Genomic DNA, 27,320 nt, shown 5'->3' with positions numbered 1-27,320 from the left:
AGAAAAAAAGAATTTTAAATTATTTTTAATGAGATACAATTTAGAGTTCTTCTTTCCATATGGCACGCTCAATTTGGTGATCCACATTTCAAATAATCACAGTGCTTATGAAAAAAATTTGTCCTCTTCTCTTAGTTTCTTTGTCAGCAGAGAGAGGAAGCTTTATCTCTCTGCTTATCTAGTACTCAGTATGACTGCTGTGGACCTCCATTTATAAACTTTGCCAGATATGTTCAACGTTTAGATTTTTAGGAAGTCAGTAAAGACCAAAGAATGATGCTTGAGGCTTATTTATTCTTGTGGCTCTATGGAAGGAATGGTAGGTTATTACAAAATGCATATTTAGAGATATATAATCATTATCAAATTGAGATTAAAGTAGAGATGAAGCACTTTTATAAAATTATATATTTTGATTTCCATTAAAGATAAGAAAAAAAGAAAAAACAAGGGTCTGACAGTTTCACTGTTAAGTTCTTTTTTTTTAAAATATTTTATTTATTTATTTGAGAGAGAGAGAGAGAATGAGAGATAGAAAGCACGAGAGGGAAAGACGGTCAGAGAGAGAAGCAGATTCCCTGCTGAGCAGGAAGCCCGATGTGGGACTCGATCCCGGGACTTCAGGATCATGACCTGAGCCGAAGGCAGTCGCTTAACAAACTGAGCCACCCAGGAACCCACTGTTAAGTTCTTTTAATGAACAGTTAATCCAAGGCGGTATAATTCAGGGCACAGGCAAAGAAAAAGATACCCCAGTCATTTAATGATTAAGCTACGAAAGACTCAGACAAAGCACAAACTATGAGCTAATGTTCTCATAGTGTAGTTCATAAAATCCTAATCCTTTGAGATACTCTTTCAAAACTAAGAATTTTGGCAGGTATGTTTGGTTAATCTTTTGAAAATTATTCCATTCTCAGAGATCCACAATAAACATTAACTCATTAAAACTATCTGAAAAGTCTTTCACTAAATAAATAAATGTTTAACCCAGAGCTGCCATTTTTTTTTTCTGATAAATACAGGTTTAATGATACATTGTTCTTTACACAGATGCCTACAGAGACTTTATAATCCTGGTATATACAGCCTTGCAACACAGACCAGTTAGCTAATTGGCTAACCATATACAGCGGCAGATTGGTGTTTCAAGAAACATATATTGAAATACAGAACTGTAGAACAAGGTCACTTTGAAGAGTTGGATGTAAAAATCCTATAGTAGTAAATTGCCAGACTAAATCCAAAAGTTTATAGTAAAAAACTAAAGCAATACAAAATAAAATATTTAACAAGCAGAGGCACTTACTAAATATTAATTACCTTAAGATAGATAGTATTATTTATATCTTTATTATTTGTCTTATATTAGCAAATTAGTATTCTTTAGAACTGAAATACTGGAACCATAAAAAACTTATCATCAAGTAGGGTTTACAGAGGAGGTAAAAATTGCTTATTATAGGTATATTGGTATATATTAATATTATAGGCATATATTAATATATATTATTACAATGGATTGGACATATATCTTACAGGAATGATAAATTCAACATCTTCAAAAATGAAATAATTTTCGTCCCTCTCTACCTACAGAATTTTCCCTGATATTCTTTACCTTATATCATGATATCCATTGCCTTTATCTCCTGATGTCTATAGATCATACTGGAAAATCTACAAATATTGGTTAAAACCAGGGGCGCCTGGGTGGCTCAGTCAGTTAAGCATTTGACTCTTGATTTCTGCTAATCTTAAGGTCGTGCAAATCTCTGCGTGGGGCTCTGTGCTGAGCACAGAGTTTGCTTGAGATTCTGTCTCCCCCTTCCTCTGTCCCTCTGCCCACTTGCACTCTAAATAAATAAATAAATAAAATCTTAAAAAAGGAAAGAAAACCAAATCAAACATTATACTTCTCAAAAACTGTATTTGTTTCACATGACTCTAGTCATATAGTCAATCTCTTATCCTTATTCATTGTGAAAATATTAGATGATATGTAATTCCCAAGGGCATTTTTCTATATTTATATTTCTTTGATGGTCAAGTTTTGAGTAGGTATTTAAGGACATATTTTGTCCTCTAGTCTGTATAGTTGAAGTGCTTGTTCACTTTGATTTAGAAAATCTTGCCAAAGTACCATGCCATAAAATTGCTAAAGGATTAAAAAAAAAATTGCTAAAGGATTTTTATTCAGTAACAGTGATTTTTAAAACAAATATCATCACAAATGGGTATTCATAAAACTAAACTACATTATAAGGCAGAATGGCTCTGTGAAATAGTTTCAAAAGTCCAGTTTAAGCTGACTACTGTGAATATCAACCACATTTATGCAAAAACATAAACACATGCATGGCAAGAATTTTCTACTTCCCAAAATACATAGTTTCAAAAATAGGTATATTTAATTAATCTTCATAAAACAGAAAACCTATGTCATATAAAATTAGATATCTATTTAAATAACAGTAAATATGAGTGTATGTATAAAATAATAGAAAAAGTGGAAATTTTGTTAATATTCCTCCCCCCCCACCAAATAGTAGTATTTTAACATTTAAATCATGAATATTACCATATGATGCTATACTTAGTAGTTACCCAGGTCGGTGAACTCTATAAATTTATACACATATTATGTACATATATTCAGTCTTTTACATAATTACATAAAAATTCTTTCACTCAGTGTGAAGGCTAAGTAGTCCTTTTTGAAACACGTCACTAGCTTGTTATTGACATTTTGGCTTAGAAATAGTGGCTTAAAATTATCCCTTTTTCCCCTGATAGCATTACCAGGAATTAGTTGTCAGTTTCCGTAAATGATAATAGTGAATCCTCCAAAGGTCAGCTAATATCACCATGACTGTGCTCTTTGTACATAGTTAAAGATTATGAGTTTATTTTGCAAATTGCCTAACTTTTCTTTTTGAAGCCCTCCTAATGCCCATCTTTCCACTTCCAAAGCAGTTGAGAGCTGCAGGATTGAGAAGAGATTGACAAGATTATAGCTACTCTCATTAATTCATGGATGATTTTCTGCTCCTAATAACTTTATCAAATCCACAGTAAAGAGGAACAGACCTGCTACTTTGTCATCACCACTCTTTTTCTCCATAGTCCCTGAATATATTGTTAGTAGTACATTAACTTTTTTTGTCAAGTGCAAAACAAGGGCTTTATATCTATTTCTTTTATGCTGGGGCTGGAATTTAAATAACAAAATTATAACTGAATTCATTGAACATTATTATGTGTCAGGCATTTCACTAAGCATTATTAGTTCATTTTATTTTCATAATAACCAAATGCTAAGTTAATATTGCATTTACTTTCCAGTTGAGAGGGGTAAAGTTTAAAAAGCTTAAGTAATTTACCTGTTAGCATTAATCAAGTTATAAGTTAAATGTTTGATTATTAATTTATGGTATTACTAGTAGTAGTATTATAAAGTTGTGGTCAAAATCATTCACTTTAGATTTTAGAAGCTCTTTTATGTAGACTATGGTGTTGTATTCATATCTGCATCTCTATCATACGGTACAATGCTTGACACTAGTAAACCATCTATAAATGTATTAATAGGAATAAACATGACCTACCTTTATGATATTAGGTTACCCATTTTCCATCATAAAATATTTAAGTTTTGTAGCACCTATTGGTTTTATATAAATCAGTTTTTTTCTTATTTAAAATTCACAGGTATTTTTATAGAGAAATTATAAGACAATTATATTAATTTGCACCTTTCCATTTCAAAGTTGGACCACTATAAATGAATCTGATTAACTTTTATGCAAATTAACTAAACAAAAATATAAATAGAACTTGGTGTTACACAGGTTTATTTTTTCTATCTTAAATTGGAGTAAATTATTTAATTTCAAATATTTAAGCAGACAATACAGGATAATAAACAAAAATTTTTAAAAATTAGGGGTGCCTGGGGCACTCAGTTGGTTATGCATATGACTCTTGGTTTTGGCTCAGGTCATGATCTCAGAGTCATGAGATTGAGCCCTGAGTCAGGCTCAGGCTCAGCCTTGAGTCATACTCCATTGAGTGTGGAGCCAACTTGTTCCTCTCCCTCTGTTCCTCCCCATGCTTGTACTCTCTCTCTCTTGCTTGCAGATAAATAAATAAGTAAAAATCTTTAAAAAAATTTTGTTATGATTACATATCCACTAAAATCATGCATTTTAAGCAAGACTTTTTTGTTTTTAATATTACTGCCCAGTCACAAAACAATATTAAATTTGATTAACTATAAAATTTAAAGATAAGAGTGTTTACTAATATCTACCAGCTATGATTATTTATTTTTAAATTCTGCATTATTAATTTTTTCCACTACTTTCAATTCAGGATATAATTTAAATAGTTTAACTTAGTCTTCGGCTGGAAAGATGTATCTCTTACAATAAGGCAAAATAAGATATTTTGATTATGAGTGTGATCTATTTGAGCACATTCTTAAATTTAGTTTATCAGAAAATCTGTACCCATCATTAAAATCACTTCTGGGTACAGACACAAAATAATAATTAACTGAAATTCATCAACTATGATCAGGGAGAAGAGGCAGTTTTTGTTCAATAATGGCTCCAAAGACATCTGTGAATGAAATAAGATAACAATTTATATTAAAATGGATTATAATAATTGAATAGCTGCAAATTCTTGTGTAGCATGTTGTAGCATTCACAATTCTATGAAAAATAGCTAACATATAAATGAAATATTAATGTTTATGCATAATGCAAATCAAGAGTATTTCAATGCTAAAACTGGCCTTAAGAATTATATAATAGAAACAATAAGCTATCTATGTATCTACCTATCCTGAAGATACACTCTTTTTTAAAAGATTTTATTTATTTATAAGAGAGAGAGCTCAAGCAGTGGGGAGGGGCAGAGGGAGAGGGAGAAGCAGACTCCCTGCTGAGCAGGGAACCCAACGCAGGGCTCTATCCCAGAACCCTGAGATCATGACCTGAGCCAAAAGCAAACGCTTAACCAACTGAGCCACCCAGGCACCCTTGAAGATACACTTTTTTAAATTGAAGTATAGTGGACACCGAAGATAATACTTTTTCCATTCCTTCATAAAAGTAGCTGAATTGTTTGGAAAGATAGCTTATATGAACAATCTAAAATTATTTTTTAGTTGAATGATTGACATAGAGCAGTAATACACATATTGAGAGTGGTAGGTTTCTTTCATAAAACATAAGCTAGACCCTTTTCATATTATGACAGTTCTATAACTAACCTGATTGACTGAGTGTAGTATTAAAGTCTGCAATATTCACTAACAGTGTCCTGAATGGGATTTCAGGTAAAGGTTTTGATTAGTAAATAGTTAAATGTAGCAAACTTAATTCAATAACTCAAATAATTTTTAAATACATTAGTGACATAGAGAATTTAGAATGTAATGAGACTAAATAAATGCAAGTCTTATATTTGAATATTCAATTTGATTTTATAAAAAGACAAATTTTTAGTTACACAGTTTATTTGTATATTATGCAAGCAGGATGACTTTTTTTTTTAAAGATTTTATTTATTTATTTGACAGAGAGAGACACAGCGAGAGAGGGAACACAAGCAGGGGGAGAGGGAAAGGGAGAAACAGACTTCCTGCCTAGCAGGGAACCCGATGTGGGGCTCGATCCCAGGACCTGGGGACCATGACCTGAGCTGAAGGCAGACGCTTAATGACTGAGCCACCCAGGCACCCTAAGCAGGATGACTTTCAATAAGTATAAAATTTCCAATTTCTAAATCTTTTGTTTATCATATTATTTAAGTAGTACTAACTGAAACAAATGCTGGAGTTACAAATACTAATTACTAGGGAGAGTAAAACCTAATTTGCTTATTTATAGTACCTGGATATTTCAAGTGATATTGATTAAAAGGTGATGGGAAAGTCAGTAGGTTTATGGAATATTGCATCTGCCTCCCCTGCCTCCCTAAAGATGTATTTACTCTTGCTGCTTACTTATATTAGATTCCACAGTTAGGGCAGCAGTCAGATAAACATTTTGGGTGCTTTTTTAAAATTAATAAATTGTATTTAGTTTATATCTAAACAGGATAAATGGCTTGGTGATTTAAATATGGCAGTAGAGATCTATGATCATTATTCTGTGCTTGGCACTATTTTAGGTGCTCAGGCAACATGGTTGAAGAAAGCATGTGACTTTCTGTCTTAATAGACCTCCATTCATATAGAGGGTTATAGACAATGGACACCAAACCCAACACATGACTAAAACTTTTTTTTTTTAAATGAAGCTAGATAAGGAAGATTAGAATTATAGATGATGGTCAATATAGGAGTAAAGACTTGGAAGATGTGAGGAGTTAGTGATGACAAAATCTGGGGCGATAAGGTTCTATCCAGAGAATGTTCCATGACAAGGAACATGGCTCTCATGTTGATCAGAAAGCAAGAATGTCAGTGTAGCTGGGGCAAAGTGAACCACAGAAAAGAGTAGAAAATTAGTGTGAAAGGCATGGTAGGGAAGGGTCAGATTGGGTAGTATGCTATAGGCAAGTGAAAGAACATTAGCTTTTAGTCAAGTGAAATATAAGGAACCCTCTTAGAGTTTTAAGTAGGGGAATAGCATGACTTGACCTGCGTTTTCATAGGGCAACTCTGGCATGATGGTGATAGGCTCCTGGCAGAAGGATGGGAGTGTTTACTGCAGTGCAGGGCAGAAAACATGATGGCAAGGATCACTGCAGTAGCAGTGGTGAGTAGTGATAGTGAATTCTGATTATGTTTTGAAGCTAGAAACAGAATTTGCTAAGGATTTGGATGTGGGTTGTGAAAGAAAGAGAGAAGTCAAGGATGGCTCTGATCAACAAGAAAGCTGTATTTGTCACCATTTGATTTGAAGAATTTGGGAGGAACAAAATTAGAGAGGAAGTTTAGGATTCTGTTTGGACATTGGAAATATTAGAAATAAAGGGAGAAAGTTGAAAGAAGATTTGGGTGACACGTGGCACGTTTCAGGGATAGCAGTGAGGCTGGTATGGCTGGAGGACAGTGAGTTAGGGGATGGTCTTAGAAGATGAAGTCCAAGAAGAGCCCTTTATTCTAAATACAGTTAAAGGGCATTTAAAGTTGTGAACACAGAGGGAACAAGATTTGATCTATAACTGGAAAGGATTAGTCTTTTCTTGGGCTAGATATTTATTTTTTTCTCTCTTTTTTTAAATTTTATTATGTTATGTTAATCACCATACATTACATCATTAGTTTTTGATGTAGTGTTCCATGATTCATTATTTATGTATAACACCCAGTGCTCCATTTAATACGTGCCCTATTTAATACCCATCACCAGGCTAACCCATCCCCCCACCCCCCTCCCCTCTAGAACCCTCAGTTTGTTTCTCAGAGTCCATAGTCTCTTATGGTTCATCTCCCCCTCTGATTTCCCCCCTTCATTTCTCCCTTCCTACTATCTTCTTCTTCTTTTTTTTTTTAACATATGATGTATTATTTGTTTCAGAGGTACAGGTCTGTGATTCAACAGTCTTACACAATTCACAGTGTTCACCATAGCACATACCCTCCCCAATATCTAGCACCCAGTCACCCCATCTCTCCCACCCCCCACCACTCCAGCGACCCTCATTTCGTTTCCTGAGATTAAGAATTCCTCATATAAGTGAGATCATATGATATGTGTCTTTCTCTGATTGACTTATTTCGCTCAGCATAATACCCTCCAGTTCCATCCACATCGTTACAAATGGCAAGATCTCATTCCTTTTGATGGCTACATAATATTCCAGTGTGTTTGTGTGTGTGTGTGTGTGTGTGTGTGTACCACATTTTCTTTATCCATTTATCTGTCGATGGACATCTTGGCTCTTTCCATAGTTTGGTTATTGTGGACATTGCTGCTATAAACATCGGGGTGCATGTACCCCTTCGGATCACTACATTTGTATCTTTGGGGTAAATACCCAGTAGTGCAATTTCTGGGTCATAGGGCAGCTCTATTTTCAACTTTTTGAGGAACCGCCATACTGTTTTCCAGAGTGGCTGCACCAGCTTGCGTTCCCACCAACAGGAGGGAGGGTTCCCCTTTCTCTGCATCTTCTTGGGCTAGATATTTAAATATTCTCTGTCCTATTTTCTCTTGGGAAGAAGGAACTAAGTTCATTTATTTATTACAAAAATATTTATGGCCTTAGAAGATAAGTTAACATCAGTATTTTTTGAAATGTATTGACATTGTTATCCACAAACATAAGCAGTGGCCCATTAAATGAGACCTAAATAAAACTGGTTGACGGGCCTATTCAAAATCAGAGAAAAACTGGGGCACCTGGGTGGCTCAGCTGTCAACTCTCTGCATTCAGCTCAGGTCATGATCCCAGGGTCCGGGGATCAAGCCCCACATCAGGCTCCCTGCTCCACGGGAAGCCTGCTTCTCCCTCTCCCCCTCCCCCTGTTTGTGTTCCCCCTCTCGCTGTGTCTCTCTCTGTCAAAGAAATAAAATCTTAAAAAAAAAAATTAGAGAAAAACTCTAAAAGTAATTCAGTGTTTTTACCTTTATTACTACTTAAAAATAATGTTAATTTTTGTTTTTGTATAATAATACCAAGTGTTTAACAGCTGATGTGGGTGTCTTCATTTTCATATTGATTTAGTGAGTATTAAGGTATATCAAGTCTTGAATCTTAAGTGTGATATTGATAAATATGTGAAATTTTCACATGATTTTTCTAGGTCAAGTAAAATGGCATTTTACATAAGGGTTATAAAAAATGATTGCAAGCATGATTTTAACTACAGTTATATCAAGGCAATTAAATATCTTGGACTGTAACATGATTTTTTAAATAATATTTATTAAGATTTATATAAGTTGTGATAAGTATTCTCACTTATACAGTTTGGTGGATTGAAAAACATGATCACAAAAATTTGTAGCTCTTCTCATCAGGAGATAGAGTCTATTTCCACAGCCATTCCTCCAATCTGGGCTGATCTAGTGACTTGCTTTGGCAAATAGAATGGGGCAGATAAAGCTTGGTCTGAAGAGGACTTTCAGTTGCTATCATTGCCCTGGGACAGTAATGAAGCAGACTGAAAATATTGGAGGATGAATGGTCACATGGAGAATAACCAAGCAAGGCAAACAGACAACAGTGAACACTGGCCATTTGGCACAGGAGTGAGGCCACCTTGGACCTCTTCATTCTAGCCAGACCCCTAGCTCAATGCAGCCACATGAATGAGCCCAAGAAAACCCAAGAAAATTCCCACCTACCACATGGAATCATGTGAAATGATAAATTATTATGGTTTGAAGCCACTGAGTTTTGGGGAGTTGGGTATGCAAGTAATAAAAAGCAGAAACACATGAATGAACTGCTTTCTGGAGTTTGTTTGCATGTATTATTTGAGTATGGTTTAAGCAGGTGTTCTTTTGTTCTTGTAGCAGTTAGTTAATGAGTGACTACTAAGCACTTTGTGCTAAGTGCTCTAGGAAATAAAAATATAGGTGTAAATAGTGTCAATAGGGTAAGTAATAGTTGAGTTGGGGTGATAAATATTAAACTCTAAAAATAGGTATTATTGTAAAAGTTTACCTATATAAGACCTGAACTCCTATGTGCTCTAGGAATTCAGTGGGAACTTCTAGGAATTCCTTGAACTTGAGACTAAATGAAGTCTTTATAATGGAGGTCATTTTTGAGCTAGGGTTCAAAAAAATGGGAATCACAGTAGGTGTTATGGAGAGAGGGCTTCAGTTGTAGGGAATAGATTGGGCAAAAGTTGATATAGAGGGTAAGGATTATATACTATGATAGGTAAACCATCCAAATAGTAAGTGAAGGGGAGATAGAGAGCAAAATTTGCGAAAAACCAGATTAGATCCAGATGTTGGAGTCTAATTAATTCTGTATGTACCACATATCTATTGCCAAATAATAAGCCACCTAAAAGGTAGTGGCTTAAAACAGCAGTTTGTTGTTTCTCACAGTTCTGTGGTTGAAACCAGGATAGTTTTCCTGCTGGTCTCACTTGCAGTTATTCTTGGCTTCAGTCATGTGATGGCCTGACAGGAATTGGAGCATCCAAGATGGCCGACTCTCATGTCTGGCAGTTGGTGCTGGCTGTCAGTTGGGACATTTTTTTTTTTTTTTCCACAAGCCTCTCATCCTTCAGTAGATTATGCCAGGCTGCTGTACAGCATGGTAATCTCAGACTTCTAAGTCAGCAAGAACATTAACTTCAGGATGTTTGTAAGATCCATGCTCTGTAATCCACACACCATCATTTCTACAAAATTTTGTTGGTCAAATAAGGTATTAGGCTGTTCAAATGCAAGGACATGGAGAACTAGATTTCACTTTTTTTTTTAAAGATTTTATTTATTTATTTGAGAGAGAGAGAGAATGAGAGAGAGCGAGCACGAGATGGGGGGGGAATCAGAGGGAGAAGCAGACTCCCTGCCAAGCAGGGAGCCGGATGTGGGACTTGATCCTGGGACTCCGGGATGATGACTTGAGCCGAAGGCAGCCGCCCAACCATCAGCCACCCAGGCATCCTAGATTTCACTTTTGATGGGAAGTACAGCATAACATGTTGCAAACAGGCATGAGCATAGGAAAGCTTGATTTATTGGCAGCTATTATAATAATCTATCACACCATGAATTACAAAGTGGTCTTAAACTGTAAGAATCCAGTGCTTTTTTTTAAACCTGAGATTTACATAGCCAAGCTTTTTAAAATTAATTGATTATTTTATTTTTATTTTTTTTAGCGAGAGAGTGCACGCACCCGCAGGGGAGGGGAGGGAGGAGTCGGGGAGGAAGAGAGAGGATCTTAAGCCCCAAGGCTGGCTTGATCTCACACCCTGAGATCATGACCTGAGCTGAAATCAAGAGTTGGATGCTTAACCAACTGAGCCACCCAGGTGCCCCTCTAAGCTTTGCTTAAAGAATGTGAATATGGCCATTATGAATAGATTATATTAAAAAAAGAACAATCTGAAGACAAGGAAGCAGAGTAGGAGACTTTTATGCTAGTTTAGGTGAAGAAAATGTTTATCTGATTTAGAAAATGGACATTTTATCTATGAACAGGGACTGACTTTTAATGTGTAGTTATGCAGTATATAGTAAGCCTTTAACATTTGTAATGTAATTTATCTTCCCTCTTATTTTATTTTCTACTGAAGTGTAAAAGTTAAGCATAAATTGTTTACATTTTCAAATACATATTTTTGTGATAAAATTAAAAAACCTACTTCGCAGAAATATTTGTTATCAAACAGTTGTTCTCTTTGGTTATAGTAAGGTTCCATCTGAATAGTCTTATAATTAGTTTGGCTATTATATTGCATAGGGACAGCAGAGCAAATAAACTGATACGAATCAACTCATATGACCTGGCAGCTCACACAAAATTCCTAAGCATAGAACAAGGGCAATTTTGCTGAACCATTCTGGAAACCTGGAGGTAAGAAAGAAAAAGAAAAAGAAAATAAAAAAAGAACAGTCTCTGCCTCAGCAGTAAAATAATGACAAGTACCCTACTATTTCTCTTCTGTCCCTTGGTTTATCTACCTGTGTGCTTACACACCTATCTACCTATCCACTGGCTTAGACTCTGCCTTAAAAAAACAAAACAATCAAAAAACATTTAATATTTAAGATAATTAAATATTTTTTGATATGTAACCTAGACAAATAGGAAGATTATCTTAAAAGGATAGAAAAGAAAATAGAAAAATTAAACATTGAATATTACCTCTTCGTGGTCATCAAAATCGAGCTGTCTTCTTGTGCATAGGGGTTGGAATGAGTATCCAAAAGTAAACACTGAATTTTTTGGACAGCTTTGTAGAAGAATAATTTACATGCCATACCGTGCACTCATTTTAAGTGTAAATATCAATCATTTTAAACGCATTTACAGAGTTCTGCAATCATCACCACATTCCGGTTTTAGAACATTTTCTATCACCCTTCTTCCCACCATCAGCTCCAGGCAGCCACTAGTCTGCTTTCTGTCTCTTTTCTGGACATTTTGTCTGAACAGTATCATATAGTCTGTAGTTTTCTACATCTGTCTTCTTTCACTGACCATGTTTTTGTGGTTTATCCATATTATAATATGCATCGATACCTGTTTTTTTTTCTTCTTGCTGAATTGTATGCCATTATACACTGATTTATGTGCAAATCTCCTATCTCCCTCCAAGGCTCACCTTTCCTTTTTTTCTTTTTCTTTTTTCTTTTTTTTTCTTTGCCAGTAGTAGTGCTATTTTTAGTGCTATTTTAACAATTCTACTTTGGGGACATCTTGTAACAATTTCTAAGCTGCTCTCTTACTTTTATACCATTAGTAGCTTTATACAGATGGTTGATCTCTTGAGAATGACTTGGCAATTGTTAACTCCTCAAACCTTTCATATATATATATATATATATATATATATATATATATATATATATATGTGAAACACACACACATTATACAATAAGATGGCTTCCTGTAAAAAAAAAAGACTATCACTCTTTTGACAGGGAATAAATTTAGCAATTTCTGTCTCTGTTTCCTGGCATGCATTCAAAATGTTTGTGTTAGTCACCCATGAAATTCAGTCCATTCCTTTTACATGCTACTCCAGTATACTCTGTGATATTTTGGCTACAATTTTTGGTTATCAATCAAAGTAATACTATATTCGGTTAATGTGGGTAAAAAACTTAAAAAAAATATATTTTCCTGAGGAAAAAAAGATTGTACAATATAAGATTCCAGCTTACTGCATGGCTTTATGAAATGTGCTTTCAAAAGAATAATGAAAAATAATGTGCCCAATTTGAAAGTTTTAATTTTAATGCACGTTTGTTTCTTTAGCATTTGTGGAATCCAACATCTGGAACGAATAGGGAAGAAGCTGAATCTCTTTGACTCCCTTTACTTCTGCATTGTGACATTTTCCACTGTGGGCTTTGGGGATGTCACCCCTGAAACATGGTCCTCCAAACTTTTTGTCGTTGCCATGATTTGTGTTGCTCTTGTGGTTCTACCCATACAGGTAAACAGAGCCAGGGTAAATTTTATAGAAATGTGCAAATCTTATAAAATCAAATCTTTCATGCTTAGTAAGAAATGCAGGGTGGTTTATTAATGTAATATATTGACACATGTTATTATTGTATCTAGTCAATGAATTAAAATGGTCTCAGGAAATGCTTTTTCACATTATATTAGAAACTGACTTTTTTCCCCCTCCATTCACACGTGAAATAACTCACATCTCATTTCAATTCTTGAAGACATTTCTTTGAAATATAAGGTATTTAATTATATTAATTATAAGATCATAAGATAATATAGTTTTAATTGCAGAATGATAGATCAAGGAAATAAACTTATGAAGGTTTGATTTCCTTTGGTTCTTGAAACAATATAAAAGCTAAACATTGCAATAAATAAAAACTGATCACATGTTGGTCAACTAAAAATCTGAAGATGATAATATGTAACTAATATACAACATTCTGGGAGTAGATAAGGTGGTTGCAAAGGGACAGAGATATAAAAGGAGACTAAAGATAAGCAGATGCAATCTCCAACTCTTTCCTACAGTGAGCTCTTAGGTGCCCATGGGTGAGCAGGTCAGAAACAGGATATGGCAAATACAAATCGAACTTGTATTTTCCATTACAAACCTTTGACCACAGTATATCTAAATATCCTTTATGTAGGTATGAAAATGATCTTCCTACTTTTATCCAATCATGCATGTGTACCTTCCTGACATCCCTCCACTTCCCTTACATACCAACTACAGCTGTACAACTAGAATGTGACCTTGTGTTTTGGGTATCTCTCATTGCATGAGGTGTGTGCTGAACTTGGTTGAAGAAGGTAGAAGAAATGCCTTTGAGATTTTTCTCTTTGACGCAGTGCATGACACATCATGGCTGCCTGCTTTACTGGACATAAAGCAGAGGCATAAACCTTTTAGTGCTGTTATGATATAATGGGAAAATCATATTAATATGTTTCTGTCGAGACCTGAGGCCCCTGGGAAGCATTAGCAACTTGTACAGCAATCACATGAAAAGTCTGTTGTTGAAGGGAATACGGATAATTTGAATCTCAATGAGTTCCATCTAAGAAATTGAGTGTATCTAATAAACAATGGATGTATTGCATTGATTTTTATTTTCATGCCCCAAATTTTTTATTCACTTGTGGAAAATGCATTGCAGTTTGAACAGCTGGCCTATTTGTGGATGGAAAGACAAAAGTCAGGTGGAAACTATAGTCGACATAGAGCTCAAACTGAGAAGCATGTTGTTCTGTGTGTCAGTTCACTGAAGATTGATTTACTTATGGACTTTTTAAATGAATTCTATGCTCACCCAAGACTTCAGGTACATTAAAATTATGTTACGTGTTTGCTGGATCATAACTAACTAACATATTGTCCAAGTCAATTAACTGATGGTGCAGCCTGCATTCTGGAGGATTTTTATTTATACACTCAAATTTAGAAACAGTAAATGAAGAACTGCAAATATAACCAGGAACATAGAAAAAATGCTTAAGGAATACTCAGTATTTTAAGTTTCCTTCTGTATCTACACTAAAAGACAGATGGAATTGTTAATGCTACAAAGAAAGGTTTTTTTTTGAATTAAAAGGATTGTTTTTTTTCTCCCTTGTGTAATGCACAAATGACATTTTTATGAAACAGTGGAATTTAACATAAGATATCAAACAATGAAAAAGTCATTTCACAATATCATCTACTCACTTGAAATTATCAAAAGTTTTATCAAGTGTTGCTGATAGAAATGTGGAAGTCTGAAAATTCCATTTTTCCTTTTGTTTCCCAGAGTGTACCTAGGTCTTATTTATACTAGCAATGAGTGACCCCAAATTGGACAATAACTAGCTGAATTGAGAACAATAATTCAGAAAAAAAAATCTCTTCATTTGTCTATGCGGATAAAATCCTCAGATACTTCTGCTACTTGCTGTGTGGTCCTGGGCCAGTGTAGATTTAGATAATCTCCTTTTCCTGCTCAATGCACTGAGTTCAGTCCAAACAGTAAGGAGCTACTTGAATGTCTTGTATTTCCTCAATAAATTTGTGTCAAGAGGTTGGACAGTCCTGAGATCAAAACAGTACTGAGTTATCTAATTAGATCTCCCTTAAATAGATCTTTTTTTTTCATGACTGTATTGGAGATCTTTTAAAATACTATTTAAAAAAATTTTTTTAAAAATTTAATTTATAAATAAGTGATACTTAAATTACATCATACATTCTTTTGTTTTTTATAAATTAATTTGCATTTTTGAAGAAACACCATATTTGTTGTTTTTATTATTATTCATATTAAATAATTGTGGTTTTGCTCATTATAATCCATAAAGAAAACCTATTTTTGGGAAAATTTGATGCCCCACGTTTTGATGCTGTCTGATATCAATGTGGCGAATTCTCAAAACTCCCCAAATTTCCACTAGATACATTTTAGATGATAAAATAATGAATGTTGCCCAGAGAATTGTAATTCCTATAATCAGTGTATTAAACTATTTTATCACTCAGAGTACTTTTGTATTTTTTCAAAAGGATCATAATTTTAAAATATATGATCTCAAAGTTTTAAATTTACTTTGTATTATCAATATTTTTATGAATCCTTATTCTTTCAGATATTCATCAGAGATTTTTCAGTATTATCAGTTTATAATATTTCCTAATGATATAAATCACCATCAGAATTTCTATTCTAAAAGTAAAAATTTGAAGTATGAATTGATTTTTAAGCACTTCTGTATGTATTACATATTTTAGAATCAGCCTGCAGTTATAAGTGAAAACTTCATAGGTTGAAAATGTCTACTGAGTATACACTGATTACCTTCTCTTCATGGTACTAATGAGATTGAAAAAGGTCAGGATGACCTTATGTTGCTTTATGAGATTTTTATATGTCTCAGTTATGTTTATTACAGTATCATGTTAATTAATGTGTGTCCAAGTTTTAAATGCAAATTTTTACTTATTAGCAGGAGTTTATTTCTATATCATCATATTTCTAAATGTTCTTAGACATTCTGTTTACTTACATAATATAAAACATAGCATTATTGATTTTGCTCCATTGCTCACTTTGTTTTGAATAGGATTATTATGTGGTGATTTTGTGTCCTACTGAAATGGATGTGCAAGTTCGAAGGGTACTGCAGATTCCAATGTGGTCACAAAGAGTGATCTACCTTCAAGGCTCAGCCCTTAAAGATCAGGATCTGTTGAGAGCAAAGTAGGTATCCCTATCAATTTTCCATCTTGCAATACTTTAATATCTTTTCTCTCCTCCAAATTTTAGCAATTTTCAGTCTTGCAAGATGTGTTTAAGTATTTTTGGGAATACAGCGTCTTGCCATAGTCCCTCTGCTGGTCAAATTGAAAGGTTAAAAATATAAAATCGGTGTATTTGCTCCCTTTCTCAGTGCAAGGATGTTCAGTGGACTGTGTCCACACAACACAATGAGGAGTGTGGCGTGGTGTAATTATCTCAAGCTGTCAGGGAAGAGCTGAGTTATCCAGACTCACTGTTAGAGTAGTCTCCAAATCCCCGAATACTGTTTTTATTCCACAAATAAAAATTTTGGGCTAACCATTATATGAAATGCCAAAGCAGTTTGAGTAAAGGTTTAAATTCTAGAGTTTGTATTATGTACCGGGCAGATGACACTTGTGATGTCCCTGGGGCTGGAGGAATCAGAAGGGTAACTGGGTCTTAGTTGCTCTTTTCCTGTAGCACATATGCTAGCCAACCTGGTTTAAAGGTGACATAGGCATACACCTTTGTCACAGGTCATGGGATTGTTCCATATGAACAGAGTGAAAACATGGTTGGGCCGACCACGGACACCAAGGAGTCAGGGCCTCTGCAAACAACACCCATAGTTTCAGAAGCCAGAAGAAACCTTCAGCAGGGGTGGTTTTGCTCCATGTTTTCTGTTGCTTTTAAAGTTTTAAACATGTCTTTTTTTGGGGAGGAAGAATATCCTATCCCCTTCTAGGTCCTTCTAGCTGGACTAAGAATCAAATTGACATGAGACAGATTAACAGGAGAAAATCAAATTTAATAGTGTATGTACAGGGAATCCATACAGACATGGAACTTTCAAAGACAGGAAAATATGTCATTCTGAGCTAAGGAGAAGGGGTAGAGGTGTGGGACTACCAAGGGAAGGAAAGCAAGTTACAGGGAGATGAACAAGAGTGCTGTGTATTGTGTAAGACTGATGAATCACAGACCTGTACCCCTGAAACAAATAATACATTATATATTAATAATAATAATAATAAAAGAAGAGTAAATGTTTGGTAAACAAATGTTTGCTGGGCCACTCAGAAACAATGGGACATGGAGGACTGGAATCAAACAGGCTTTGCTAAGTTCTTCCTTGCCTGCCCTCCCTAGTTTGTATCATAATGTAGTTATCTATGGTGATAGCTCCCTTCCCGGAGCAGATTTTCTGTCTAACTTCTTTTCAGGCAGTTGAGGAGGGAGATAAAGAGCTTTCCTGAATCTGCTGAGTTTTGATTGCTTTTTAGCTCAAAGTAATCTTCATGCCAACGTGGCCCATCTTGGAGTGGCCTTGGATCCTACATCTCCATGTTTGTTCCTGAGTTGTTTTATGTGCTCTTATATAAATATAAGTCTCCTCACTGAATTTGAGAGCATAGGTGTTTTTTAAATCGTTGCTTTTTTTTTCTGGATGGTTGAGTATGTGTGTTAGTGGAGATGGGTGTGTTTATGCATGTTGTGTGTGTGTGTGTGTGTGTGTGTGTGTGTGTATGTAGGTGGATAGTGGAAAAGAACAGAAGAAAAGTCCCAAAATCCTTTTTGCTGCTTAATTCTGCAAAGTGATGACTAGATATTTTGTAACTGGAACTTTGACATTACCTTTGATTTATATACAGTAGGGCAATTTAAGTGAGATTTTTCAATGATTTAATAACTTCTGAAACAAAAAAGTTAGTAGAAACCACCAGGATATAATGAATGGTGCATAATTAGGAAATTTAGCTTCTTTGAGAACACATTAGTATTTCTGGTGGATTAAATACTTCATAGATATTGTCAGTGTATACACAAGAGTTAAGTCAGATTCTCCTAGTATCTCAAGCAATAGATGGCTTTAGGTGTTTGCTATTTGCTATCTATATACATTATTTGGGAGCTCTAAAGAAATAGTTGCTTAGACACTAACATAATTTGGATCTTTATATTCATCTGTATAGATAATCAATATGCTTAATTTACCATATGCATTAAGTTCTTCACATAAGAATAATTCCCATATTATGTTCACTATGAATTTATGTGATAATTGAAGGCTTTTTGTTACCTAATAAATTAATCTAAGCTATTAGTATTAGCTGTTAGTATTTTAGCTTGATACTATAGAAGGGAGCCGAATTTGCTACCCCAAAATATGCCTCAATGGTATAAGGATTATTGTGAGCTGGTTATTTTTAAGAAGCAGCAGACACAGGAAAAACTGAAAACCTAGTAGAAGTTAATCCTTTTGAAGAGACATTTCCATTTATAAGGGAAATCTGCATCCATAAGGGTGTCTCTCTCTCTCTCTCTGTACCTGGAAGAGGATGACTCAATCTCTGCAAACTCTTGGGAGTGGAGAAAGCAAGGACCTAGATCTGTATAACAACCTACCCTGGTTTACTTTGCTTTTCTTGGTAGGTTAACATAACTGGCTCACTGTTAGCCAAACATCTTTTGTCTTTAGCTGAAGATGGTGTTTAAGGTGGTGGCTTCATGGGAGAGGAGTTAATCAGTTTTCCTGGGTGTGTCCCACGTATACAGGAGATGTACTCTCCTGTGTTATTAAACTTCTGTTTGCTTTTCTTCTGTTAATCTGTCTTTTTATTACAGAGGGTCTCAGCCAAGAACCTAGATGGGTAGAGGGAAAATGATTTCTCTTTTTATTCATGATTTATTTAGGATTAGTAATTCATTTATTATTCATATTATTAAAATGACTTCTCAGCAAAGTCAATCACATTTACAAGAAGCATTCATTCATTGGAATATACCAAGGATGAGAATGAGGATGAGAGAGGTAGCAGACTGGTAATACTAAAAAATCTGAGTTAAGAAAGAAGTATTCATTTTATGTTCATTTCTTATCCTAATGTCATATAAAGATTTGGGATTTAATGTTAACTAATACGTTCTTCAACACAATTTCCCATGCAAGAAACAAGGAATAGGATTCTCCAAACCAGTTCCAAAGGTCAGTTGCATGAATTTTGAATTGCTTTGTTGAAGATGATGTTTAGAAAATGTTATGTGATACTAATTATCGTATAACCATGACTCAGTATTTTCCCAAAACTGTTTGGTTTGATCTAATTTCCTGGACTTTTATCGTTCCTCTGCATAGAAAAAAAATTTGGGGGGGGTGGAGGTTTATTTTATCATAATGAATCAGAAAGATAAAACATTCCTTATTTTGAAATTAACACTTTTATGTTTTTATTTTTTTTAAGATTTTTTTATTTTTAAGTAATCTCTACACCCCATGGGGAGGTTGAATTTACAATCCCAAGATCAATAGTCGCATGTTCTACCAACTGAGCCAACCAGGCACCCCAACATTTTTATGTTTTTAGAACATTATTTATCAAGCACTGAAACCTACTGTTTATCACCAAATTTAAGCAATGTAGAACTTTAGTATAAGGGACAAGGGTTGGGAAGAAGACGATGAATCATCTCCAAGAAATGTAAATGTACAGTAGAGTTTGATATAAGAATACTAAGTAGCTCTTCCTTCTCTCAATTAATTGAGTAACTTTGCAGTTAAAATGTAACTAATCATAAAGGCCAATACAACTCCCTTAATTTAAACAAAGCATATACATGAAAAAATATATAATCATAAAAGAGAATAAAATTTGAGTGTTTTTTTAATTTTTGTCATTATGAACTGTTGAGTTATATAGCCGATTCAACAACTATTGCTTTGTTTATAGTAAAGTACAGTCATGATCTGCTAGAAATCTAACTTTCGTTTAAACCTAAGGATACTCATATTTTATTTGCACTTTGTGTACATTGGACTAAGCATTGGAATTCTATTTTTCAGACACTACAAAGATATTTCAGTGTATAATTATTATTATTTTTTTTGTCTGTATTTAGGATGGATGATGCTGAGGCCTGTTTTATTCTGAGCAGCCGTTGTGAAGTGGATAGGACATCATCTGTAAGTTTCTAAAAGTCTCTTTCATAATTGTTCTTCCCTTAGAAGATTTTTTAAAAATTTTTTTTAAATCTGACTATGTTAAATATAGGTAACTTTAAAATATTACTAAAGGGAAGCAAATATCTCTAAACTGTCTTTGCCATAATATAAGAAGAGCAGCATTATGGACTGTGTCAACAAAACTGTTTTTGAAGTAGTTTCTACTAGTCCTTGGGTTTTCTATTGATCAAAATGAAATAGGTCATATATTTTTATTAAATATGTCCTTTCCTATGTAATTTCATTAAAATGGTCTCAATTTCCTCAACTCAAAACAAAGCAGATGGATCAGGCAGTCTGCATTAGAATCAGTCGGAGAGCTTCTAAAAAAGTATGCATTCATGAAAATTTTATTCAGTGTATATGAAGTGGGGATCTGGAATCTGTGTATTTTTAAAAGATCCCCACGTGATTGGGAAGCACATCTCAACTTGACACCTTTTGGCTTATATAATCTCTGTGATCCATTTTTTTTGGCCTAAAGTTATATAAACTCATAATTAAATTAAATGGTATAATTTACCAAATTATAACTTGTGTTTTTAAACATGCATGCTAATTTTATTGTTTTTAAAAAGTATTTTGTTATTTTATATTGAGCAGGTACTATTAACTCCTGTGTTTCTAAGCTGATGAGTTTATCTCTAGCCGTATCTGTGGTACAGAGACAAAGCCTTGGTGGCTTCTGTAGTGACTGAGGAAAGGCAATCTATGCATGGGTCTTTCAGGGACATGATTTGTTTTTTTTCTGGAGCATTTAATAGGACACTCTGTTATATTAAATTAGACTGTGAGTCCTGAATGTGGCAGGCTCTATGTTCTCTTGTTGACCTCACTCTAATTTACCTAAAGTTCTTATTCAGTTTTAAACTAATTTTCTCATCCTTTATTTGAAGAGGGTTGTTAGGGCTTGTATTGTGTCCCCTAAAACCCATATATTGAACCCCAACCCCTCCAGTACCTCATAATGTGAACTTATTTGGAGATAAAGTCTTAATAAAGACAATCAAGTTATAATGTGATCATTAGGGTGGACCTTCATCCAATATGATTGGTGTCCTTGTAAAAAGAGGAAATTTGGACACTGTCAGTTATCAGGGAGAATGCCATATGAAATGTGAAGACAGCCATCAATAAGCCAAGGGAAGTGGCCTGCAACAGATCCTTCCCTCCTTGCCCTCAGAAGGAGTCAACCCTGCCAGCACTTTGATTTTGGATTTCTGGCCTCAAGGACTGGGAAATAATAAATTTCAGTTATTTAAGCCACCCAGTTTGTTCCACTTTGTTACTGTAGCCTACCAAACTAATACAAGAGCATAGAGCAAATATAATTTGGAAAAATTTGTAAAATATCTCTTTATATATTTCTAAAAATTCATCTGCTCCCCTTCTTCTCCATGGTTGCTATCTTAATTCAGACCACACCCTCCTCAGTTCACTTAAGTACTATTTCAGGAGTTTCTTAATTGGTTTGGCACATTAGGTGCTCCAAATGTATTTATGGAATAAATGAATTTGAACTGATCATAATCTACTGTATGTTTCCACAATTATTTAACTTATGTAATTGTGAATCTTGTGCCCCTTAAGCAGTAACTTGGTTTTAAAGCACTTGCAGTCCTCCAGTATCAATAATGTTTTGAGTACCAAGGAGAAGCATAAACATTAATAAATAAATATATAATATCTTTTAGAGTACCCTTTAAACTGTGAATTTGAGATCATTCAGTTAAACAAATGTGTTCCATTTCTTCCTGACACTCTGCTAAATTGACAGGAAATGAATAAAAAATTTCACTCATTAGGACAAAAGAGATGATAGATGAGACAGCACTAACACAAGTTTGGAAGCTAGAAAGCAGATGGATGAGTGGTAACCGACTTAGACAGAAGGAAGTTAAAATTTAAGTTGAGAGAGGAAACAAGTCAGGCTGCTTTTTACAAGGTACCCTCAAAAGTCTCAAGAAATAGAGGCACCAGATGCTTCTGTAAGTAGGGTTATATGTGGGACTAAACATATGAATAGTGATTAAAAGTTTGTAGAAGAAGCAATTAGATTCCCTGAATCTCTCCAGAAATCCATTGCTGATCCTTTTCCCCACCCTGGGAACAGGTTTACTGTTGGCAGAATTTGATCCAGGGATATCCGTCACTCAGAACCAGTAAGTACAGCAGAGAGTCAGGGTAAAGTCAAAGATATTAAAGAGTAAGTTGCTCCACTGAATGTGAGGTGCTTCTCCCAAATGACTCAGAAACCTAATAGCTACGTCCACATCTCCACTGGCACAAGATTAGAGGAATTTTCTCTGGGGAAATGGTACATCACAAGAGAGAATGTGTGTAAATATATAAAGTCTGAAGTTCCCTAGTGCAGTATCACAGATTAATCACCCTACAGTAAGGTCTATGTGAAAATAAGATTCCCACATTCAGTGACGTCCCAAATAGCTATTGAGTGTTGAATTTCTACATATGGTCATCTACCACCTGCGGGTGCTGGGGAAGAGGGTGTGAGGCGTCACTAAACATTTAAGGAAATTTCTGACAAGGAAAAGAAAGAATGGATGAACAAACATAAAAAGTGTATAGAAAAGAGGAACTCAGAGGAAACAGACAAAACTACACAATTCTGGGAGAAGAAATAGATTTTAAAATATATAACAAATATCCTCAGAATAATATAAGTTGAGGAGAGTGTACATATATAAAACAAGAATAGTAGGCTGTAGAACAACAAAAAAAATGAAGTCAAAACAAGAAACACTTAATGAACCAAAAATAGTTCCTGGAAATTAAAAATAGGGTAACGCATGAAAAATTGTGTAAAAGATTTAGGAGGAAAGCAAGAGAGGTGAGGAAACAGGGCAATGTATTATGCCCAAGATTGGAGAGACTGACACGCAAATATGGAGAATAGTAATTTACCCCAGCAAAGACTCATGAGTGGAAATCAACCTGGGAATTAGTTGTGGGGGCAGGAAAACCTGAACTGTAATTGATGAATTGCTGGAGGTTCAGTGCAGACAACTTTGAGGGCTAAAAAAACCCTGGGAAATGTAGTCCTGGGGAAAGGATACCATAATTTTGTGAGACTTACTTCCAGGAGTTTGACCAAGTTCTCACAGTAAATATGAGAGAAAAATCCCTTTGGGATTTCAGCAAGGGTCAGGAAAAGGGAACCATTTTGAATTACACCAGAGAATTCTCTTCCTCTTAACAGGCCTTGCCCTCAGGGAAACTAGTTAACCAGAGCTTAACCTGCTGGAAACCTAGTTATCAGAGCCTAACTGATCTGGGGCAAGGGTAATACCCAATTCCAAACCACTCTAGCCATCCTTTCTCAATTAAGGGGGCAAGACACTGAAAAAACATTTGTGAAGGTCACAGTCCAGAGGTATTGGCTCACTCAAAAGACTGACACCAAATCATGGGACTATAGAATGCTTCCCTTTACCCCATAGCTTACTTGCACGTGTCTAAAGATCTATTTATAGCAGTTCCTTTAACTTTGTATGTTTTGACTGGCTATCAAGAAAAAATTACAAAGCATACCAAAAGTTGAAAAAATGCAATTTGTAGAGACAGAGAAAGTATCAGAACAGACATGGCAGAGATGTTGAACTTATCAGGCCAATCATTTAAAATAGCTGATTAATATGCTAAGGGCTCTCATGGATAAAAGAGACAGCATGCAAGAACAGATGGAGAGTGTAAACAGAAAGAAACCTTAAGAAAGAACCAAAAAGTAATACTAGAGATAAAAAAAATTATAACAGAAATGAAGAATGTCTCTGATGGGCTTGTTAGTAGACTGGACATGGCTAAGGAAATAATCTTTGAACTTGAGGATAACTCAACAGAAATCTCCAAAACTAAAAAGCAAAGAGAACAAAGACTGAAAAACAACCACCACAACGAAAACCCAAACCCAAATGGAATATCCAAAGACTCTGGGACAACTGCAAAAGGTGTAACATATGTGTAATGGAAATATCTGAAGGAGAAGAAAGAAAGGAATAGAAGAAATACTGGAAAGCATAATAACTGAGGATTTCCCCAAATTGATACCGGACACCAAGCCACAGATCCAGGAAGCTCAGAGAACACCCAGCAGAAGAGATGTCAAAAAAAATACACCTAGATGTATCATTTTCAAATTATAGAAAATCAAAGATGAATTCCTGAAAGAAGCCAAGGAGTGGGGGGAACACCCTAACTACAATGGAGCAAAGATAAGATTTTCATCTGATTCATCTTCAGAAACCATGCAAGGAAGAAGAGAATGTAGTAAAACATTTAAAGTGTTGGGAAATAACGCAGAAGAAAAGTCAGTGTCAGAGTTTAGGGCACCTTGAACAGAGGGACAAGCAGAAGGGCCTCGGTCCTAGTAACTGAATGGAGTTTTAGGTCTTGACATGTGGCAAGAAGAAAAACCAATATCCATGAGTGGCACTAAGTATATGGTATTTCTGCTCCTTTGGCAAAGACTGGAGAGCCTCTCAACTGTTTTGTGTTTGTGTTTACAGGGTCTTACAGAAGTGTTTATAGTCCTTAGAGAAACAGACTTTCAGGACTTGTTACAAAAATGGGTGGCCGACTATTCCTAGTGTGCTCAAATTTGGACACACCAGTAGGCTACCATTCATCTCTTTTTAAAATCATTTTTACATATGCGGGCATGATGATCCAATTAAAGATTTATCAGAAAAAAATATAGGAACCCAGAAAAATGTTGCACTATGCTAAATAGCTATGTGTTACTATTGAAGACACCATATTGCTTGATAATGAACACACTCCCATATTAGCTATTGTCTTAGGACAGGCCTGGCATAGTCGCTGCTGCAAATAGTTCTACATTGTTTCCTACAGAGAAGTTGGTTCACAAGTTCTAGTCCACCTGCCCCTCTGACCCCAGTGTTTGGTTTAAATCCTATCAGGAGAGTTGAAACTCTGCTCTTTGATTCCCTGAAGGTTAATAAATACATCATTTTTGGCAAAAAATCTAGGTCATCTTGTTTTGATCATATCTTTTTGTACTTATGAGGGGTTGGTCCAGACAAACTATTTTAGTTGCCTCTCCCCAAGTAGGTCGTTCCTTTTGGGAGGTGGGTAGGAGAAGAGAATAAGTAAGTCGTTCTTTATGATTATCCAGTCCTGCTATAATTGAATCATTTCACATTCATTAAACCTTTCTTGTATCTTCATTTAGAGGAAAATGAGCTCTAGAATTTTACACTTAATACAGTCGGGTCAGTATCACTGTCACTTGTACTTGCTTTGGGTAGTGAAAGTAAGTGAGTGTCTTGGGAGGGCCAGAAGGCCTGGAATCATGATATGTTCCTACATGATGAAATTATGCTTCACTTGACTAAGAACTATCTGGTCTCTCTAATTTTAATCAAGCTTACTCACGTTAGACAAATGAATCACGTGGGAAAATTTTAGGAGATTTTCAGGAAACTCTTTTCTATCCTGCAAGAGATAGCAATCAATCACTCCTACTTTGCATACTCTGCAACAGGGGTTGAGAAATAGTGTTGAAACTATTGGATAGTGAGAAGAAACATGTAGATTTATATTTTACTGGCACAGTTACAGAACAAAGTAAAAAGTTTTACTTTGGTAAAGGTCAACTACATTGAACCTTCCCTGGAGAAATATTTGTTAAATAAATAAGATTAGGCAATTTTTTTCTTTCTTTAATTTTAATTCCAAAGATATGTATGTGAAATTAATTAGTTAAATGTTTATGATTTCTTAAGAAGTAATTTAGACTAATTTTTTTTAAGATTTTATTTGTTTATTTGAGAGAGAGAGTTAGCAAAAGAGAGCATGAGCAGGGAGGAGAGGGAGAAGCAAGGTCCTTGAAAGCAGGAAGCCCGACGTGGGGCTCAACCCCAGGATCCCAAGATCATGACCTGAGCAGAAGGCAGATGCTCTACCAACTGAGCTACCCAGGTGCCCCTAGACTAATTTTTTTTTACATATTTTTTCCTGAAATGAACCTTTCCAATAATTGTTTTTAATATATTAGATTTACCTTGCAATATTTTCCTTCTATATTTATGCACACCTAAGTTAGGATTATCTGTTGTGTGGAAAAAATAAATTTTTAAAACCTATAGAGATGAGTTTTTGATATTAGGCATACTTCCAAAGAAATGTTTCTAAATGTGGTTCAAAATCATTTTGATATAATGGCCAAAAAAGACACATGAAAAGATACTCAACATCAGTAATCATCAGGGAAATGCAAATGGCTAAAATTAAGACAAGAAGCAACAAGAATTGACAAGGATATGGAGAAAAGGGAACCCTTGTGCACTGTTTGTGGGAATGTAAACTGGTGCAGTCACTGTGGAAAACAGTATGGAGGGTCCCCCAAGAATTAAAAATAGAAATACCATATGATCTAGTAATTCCACTACCAAGTATTTACCCAAAGAAAATGGAAACACTAATTCAAAAAGATATATACATTCCTATGTTTACTATTGCAGTATTTGCAATAGCCAAGATATGGAAGCAACTTTAGTATTCATTGATAGACAAATGGATAAGGAAGATGTGGTACACACACATGAGTGCACACACGTGATGGAATATTATGCAGCCATAAAAAGGATGAGATCATGCCATTTGTGACAACATAGATAGACCCAGAGGATATTATGTTAAGTGAAATAAGTCAGAGAGAGAAAGACAAATACCATATGAATTCACTCATATGTGGAATTTAAAGAAACAAATGTATAAACAAACAAAAAGCAGAATTAAACCTATAAATATATAGAACAAACTGATGGTTGCCAGAGGGGTAGAGAGTCGGGGGTTAGACAAAACAGATGAAGGGGAGTGGAATGTATAGACTTCCAGTTATGCAATAAGTAAGTCATGGGAATAAAAGGCACAACATAGGGAACATGGTCAATGATATGGTAATA

General features: G+C 34.9%; 1 protein-coding gene across 3 annotated transcripts in view; it reads left to right on the top strand.

Moving 5' to 3' along the window:
- KCNT2 (potassium sodium-activated channel subfamily T member 2) overlaps positions 1-27,320 on the top strand; it is a 362,885-nt gene that overhangs the window by 161,919 nt on the left and 173,646 nt on the right. For all 3 annotated transcript variants that reach the window (XM_027613976.2, XM_027613975.2, XM_027613974.2), the window contains exons 9-12: positions 12,919-13,099; positions 14,283-14,447; positions 16,216-16,352; positions 20,271-20,334. In XM_027613976.2, the coding sequence (XP_027469777.1) occupies positions 12,919-13,099; positions 14,283-14,447; positions 16,216-16,352; positions 20,271-20,334 (547 nt within the window). The remainder of the gene's footprint in view (positions 1-12,918; positions 13,100-14,282; positions 14,448-16,215; positions 16,353-20,270; positions 20,335-27,320) is intronic.

This window comes from Zalophus californianus, chromosome 10 (genome assembly GCF_009762305.2).
Source record: "Zalophus californianus isolate mZalCal1 chromosome 10, mZalCal1.pri.v2, whole genome shotgun sequence".
Classification (NCBI taxonomy): Eukaryota; Metazoa; Chordata; class Mammalia; order Carnivora; family Otariidae; genus Zalophus; species Zalophus californianus.
This window is presented reverse-complemented; position numbering and strand designations above follow the sequence as displayed.